Raw genomic sequence first — 5,135 nt, forward strand, 5'->3', positions numbered from 1 at the left:
AAATTAAAACTGTATTACTTTCTTTCCCCCCTAATCCCAGAGATCTCCCACCAAAGTTAAACTCTCCCCCTCACCAGCCACCCAACCTCCCCTCACTCATCCAATCCCCTCAATACCTCTCCGCATATGCCCTAGTATGAAACTTGTGTAGTATGTACCCACAAAGATGGGGAAGATGTGTCTTAAATGAAATAATCAACAGGCAACTAATTAACTGAACTGCCAATTTTGCCTTTATTGTTTTGGCAATCAAATTCGACTCTGGATTTTCACATGGCATACTTTTGAGTCCATCGCCGAGCTATTCTTTCATACTCTGCCCTATTCTTAAGGTAGAGATTGGCAATCTCGGGATGGAAGGAATCATTTGGGTTGGGATCGCACAGCACGTTATAGATGTACAAGAGAACCATAGAAATTGTAAGTGCTGGCGACCACTGGTTCCCGAGGATATCTAGACAGATTGTGCCATGTTTACTAATATTCGGATGGAAAATTCGGGTCGTGAATGTTACCCTGGGTGGGAAGATCGGGTAACTAGAAGGAAACGCAATGATTAAGGAAAACACTCCGCCCTGGTACGGGGTGTCATTGGGTCCTATGATGGTCGCCTGCCATACAAACAGATCATCTCCCATAGGTCCCGCAGAGAATTGGGCTGGGGGGTTCTGAGCAAGATCCGCAAGCTCTTTCTGAATCCGCTGTAGAGCCATTGTTCTCAACTCCTGGTGCCCAAAATTTGGCGCAGTTCTAGGCGGCTGGCACGGGGCACCGTTGATGTTGGACCCAAGGAGCAGCAATGAGATTCCTAGAGGAGAGAGGCATGGGTTGAGGATTCTAGTTGATCCCAGGAAAGGCGGCTGTGAGAGGAGAGAGCAGAAGAAGGCAGCTGGTGGCCAGTGCTGGACTTTACTATGGGAGCTGCTGGACACCTGTAGCTCTAGGCTGCCACCTTAGAAGGGATTTAGGGAAGCTGGGGCTCCACTTACCGCAACGAGGTTACCTGTTCCTCCGAGTCCTATTCTGCGAGAGGCCAGAGCTCCTGCCTGAGGCAGCCGGCCGCTACCTCTGGTCCTTGAAGCTAGGCCCTCTCCACAATGATTGGACATCCGGTAGGTGAGGTCACAGTGTCCACACAGAGACTGCGTCACAGATAGGCGGGGACTGATGCAGGCCGATTAGGGGGCGGGGCTATGAGGGCTGGCTTGAAAGCAGGGGTGGCTGAAACATCTCTCACCCAGCTCTTGCTCTCAGGGCTTTCAAGTAGGGCCTCCCAGTTACCAAAATAAATAAAATGAATTTTCCCCTACATCTCACTGAGTCGCTGCTTATCATTATCCTAAATTCTGTCTTCTCTTCAGATGTATCTTTGAGAGTAAGACAAACACATTATGAACCATTCTTAATTGTGTATATATTTCCTATGACACATAATCTCTGTAGCTATAACTTTAGCAAATTTAATATTCAGGAAATAATTTTAAGACCTTTATAAGGTTCTGGCAATGTTATATTTTATGAAGATACAGAGTGTAGAAATTAGATTTGGACTTAAAGCCAATTTGATTGGTGAAGAGCACTTGAGACAACAGGGATGAAGGGCAGAAAGATTAGAAACTATTACCTCATCTGCCATATAGACTTATGTGTAAATGTAACACTGATACAGTTGTTATAGCTAATCTAATAGTATATCTACATTCATTTTGTCAATTGATGCACCCTACTCTTAGTGTCTGAAAACCTCTTGTAAAAGATTCAGGCTAGGATCACATATGTTGTTTCACATTATCATGTCTGTCTAAACTGTATCTTTTTTGGGTTACTAACATTTTTGAAAAATGCAGCATACCCGCCGCTGTTCATGCACATTTGTGAGTCTTAAAGATCTTCATAATAAATTTAGTCAATTTGATTGTGAGGAAGACAAAAAATGGGAAGGACTGCTCAGCTTTGTATCATGAATATTGTAGTGAAGTTAATAGTACATCAGGATGTATTATATTAGGATGCATGTTTTGTTGACTTTTGGAAAAGTACATTGAGTTACTTTCCTTCACAGGGAGTTTGTATTTCCCAGTTTTTAATGAATAATTGAGAAGCTGATAGGTCTGGTGATTAAATTTCCAAAACTTGAAGAAGTGCAATGGTCATGTGATGCGGATGGACTGTGATTTCAGAATAAGTTCTATGCATGATGATAATGTAAATATACTTTAAAGGCATTTATTCCATCATTCTTGTCACTTGCTGAAGTAGTTTGGCAAGTCCTCATTTGTGTCTAACTGCTCTTTCTCCTGAACTTACTCAAAATATTTGCCCTTTCTGGTCATTTTGACTTTGAGGAAGACCAAACTCACAAGGTGTCATATCCCATAGATGAAGATGAATTCTAATGTATTGGTGCACCTGCTTTTCTGGTGGATGGCACTCTCAGTGGAAGCATTCATTGCAGTTTCAACCACATCTCATAAGGCTGATAAATGTATACGTATTTTTGTGTGTATTCACAAAATTGAATTAAAATGTTATTTCAATAAAATTCCTAATATGAGGTCATACATAGTTCTCTTGCCTTCTGATCCTGCCCTTCATTGTTGTCCAAATACTTGTCCTCTTCCTTTTCATCTTCGCTTCTTCTTTCCCCAGCTCTTCTCCCTCTTTCTACTCCTTACTCATCTTTCTGCCCTCCTCCATCTCCTCCAACCCTCTGCCCCATTTTCCTTCTCAACCTCCTCCTCTCCCTCCTTCACCTGCTCAATGACCTCTAGCTCCTGCTTCTCTTCTTTCTTATGTATGTGTTTCCTTGGAGAGCTAAAACAAAGAGCCACAAAGAGGGCAGGTATAAAGAACAGAAATCTATTCTCTCACAGTGGATTAGTTTTGAAATCATGGTATTGACAAGGTCATCTCACCTATAAAGAGTATAGAAAAATCTATACATGCCTCTTCCTAGTTTCTGTTTGTTCTCAGCAATTCTTATTCCTTGACTAGTGTCTGAATCATTCCAATCTCTCTTTCGTCCTTCATTCTTTTCACACATGTTGTCACTATGCACTTCAGGCTGGCATTGATCTCACTTTGTAGGCAGGCTAGGCTCAAAATTGCAGAAATTTTCCTGCCTCAGGCTACCTACTACTGGGGTTACTGGCATGCAACACCACGCTCAGCTCCAGTCTTTGTTTTGTGATAGATTTCTTCCCCATGTATATCTTGCTGTTATTTGTGGAAATCTTCTTTTTTATCAGCAATATCAATCATTGAAATAAGTATCCAGTCTCATCCACTTAGTCTCAGGCTAAGTTGATTACATTTGCGAAGACTATTGTGAAGAAAGTAGTTCAAAGTTCTGTGGAAATATGAATTTGCAGAGGCCATTCTTCAACCTACTGTATTTTTACTCTGTCTTGGAAAGTTCATATTTGTTCCATGCACAATATAAATTCTACACATTCCAACATCTCCATCGTTTTTTTACATGTTAGAAAGAACTCCAAATACATAGCCTTAACTGAGAGCCATCAATGTAAACAGTTCTAAACCTCATTACTTGACTAATCTAAATTAAGTAAAGGTGAGACTGAGTATTGTTCATAATGGAGAAAAATGATCTGCCTTTTAAGACTTGTAAAACTAGAAATCATGTAATGTCTTCCAACATTCAGTAATACAGCAGTTGTGCTTAATTTAAATTCATGTTGTTTTATTAATCACAGCCTGGCCCACTCATGGCAGTCAGAAAAGGAAGAGAGAAGGGGAAAAGCCAAAAAGGAAAGGTCTAAAAGTTGACACAGTATCGAATATCATGCCTAAGTAACACAATTCCTGCAATTAGGCTCTATCTCCTCAGTTTTTATTACATAGTAATAATCCTATCAAATTACACGTGCTTCAATAGATCAATCAACTTAAATTTAGAGCCCTTATAATGTTCTAACTTTCAAAAGACTTACCTGAGAACACTTTAGCTTTATGGTTTACATATTAAATCCAAGGAAGAAAGGTCTGTGATTTATACAATTATGTGAGTTCAAGCACAGAATAAAGTGAATTGATTAATACACAAGGTAAGAACCACAGATATTGATAGGACAAGAGAGACTCCATATTCTTATTTTTTAACTTCATATTAAGAGAAGTCACTTAAATTCACTTAAACCGTGGTTGGCCCCACTCTTCACTTCCTCTCCTTGCTGAGTTATCAACTCACTTAAAGAGCAGAGTCATCAAATGGGAACAGGACAAACAGGACAAATTGGGAAGTAGGCTAGAAGTTAAACTGCAGCGGTTGCCTGGAACCCGCCTGTCTGACAGCTTCTGGGAAAAGTACACTTCGTGACAATTGTGTGACATTCTTGTAAGGTTCCCAGAAATGAGGTAACGTTTAGTAGGGAAACCTAAAATGTGATTAAACCAAAGGGGATACCGAAATTGGGGCAGACATCCTTTCTGGCTCCTGGTTAGACCCTATCCATCAGCAGGCTCAATAAGGCTTTGTTCTTCCCTTCTGTTTAGGTCCCTTGTGAATGCCATTCTTGATGAACTCATTTGCCATATCATCTGAAGGCCTTGAGTGTAAGGTTCAGCTTCATGAGAAAAAGATCCCTCATTGGAGGAGGGCCTTTGCCTCCCTGCATCACCAGCTGCTCTTTGGTTGGCAGGGCACCCCAGCTAGTTTCAGCTGGCCACTTAATGATGACTGCATGCCAGGACATGGAGGCTGCCAGAAGGGAATGGCCCAGCCCTGTTCTCTGACCTAGGTAAGATTTAAAATTGGATTTTATTGCTTGCCTTTGGTTTCTTTTTGCAAACAGACAATTTAATGTGCCTGGGCTCCCAGATATGGCAGCTCTGTGGTCTCCATAGCCGAAAATTTCTTTTTTTTTTTTTTTTTTTTTTTTTTTTTTCCGCGGTACCGGGAACCGAACTCACGACCTTGCGCTTGCCAGGCAGGCGCTTTGCCGCTGAGCTAAATCCCCAGCCCCCTGAATTGCTTTAAAACATTTATTTTATGGTCATGTTGACTGTGGAAGACCAGAAGTTGTACGGTGCCAGATTTGGGGAATAAAGTAGAGGAGGACGGACTGTAATGTTTTTGTAAACCTGCCTCTCCATTGGATAGCCCTGGGCAGAAG

The 5,135-nt window shown here is 41.4% G+C and overlaps 1 protein-coding gene across 2 annotated transcripts; it reads right to left on the minus strand.

Annotated features, from left to right (window-relative positions):
* Positions 1-227: 227 nt before the first annotated feature.
* LOC102018968 (ubiquitin-conjugating enzyme E2 D2-like) lies at positions 228-1,080 on the minus strand. 2 transcript variants are annotated; one of them, XM_005409726.1, is made up of 2 exons: positions 990-1,080; positions 228-808 (listed from the first exon to the last, which is right to left on the minus strand). In XM_005409726.1, exon 2 carries the CDS (start codon positions 711-713, stop codon positions 270-272), a length of 444 nt encoding a protein of 147 aa, XP_005409783.1. In that variant the 5' UTR covers positions 714-808; positions 990-1,080; the 3' UTR covers positions 228-269. The 2 variants fall into 2 exon arrangements, 1 of the variants encoding a protein (XP_005409783.1); XR_001231960.1 differs by lacking the exon at positions 228-808 and adding an exon at positions 813-860.
* Positions 1,081-5,135: the final 4,055 nt, after the last annotated feature.

This window comes from Chinchilla lanigera, unplaced genomic scaffold, assembly GCF_000276665.1.
Source record: "Chinchilla lanigera isolate Chin_1 unplaced genomic scaffold, ChiLan1.0 scaffold00124, whole genome shotgun sequence".
Classification (NCBI taxonomy): Eukaryota; Metazoa; Chordata; class Mammalia; order Rodentia; family Chinchillidae; genus Chinchilla; species Chinchilla lanigera.

Bases quoted from the DNA above. Each gene is read 5' to 3' on its own strand.
- LOC102018968 (XM_005409726.1), bottom strand. From the start codon at position 713: ATGGCTCTACAGCGGATTCAGAAAGAGCTTGCGGATCTTGCTCAGAAC.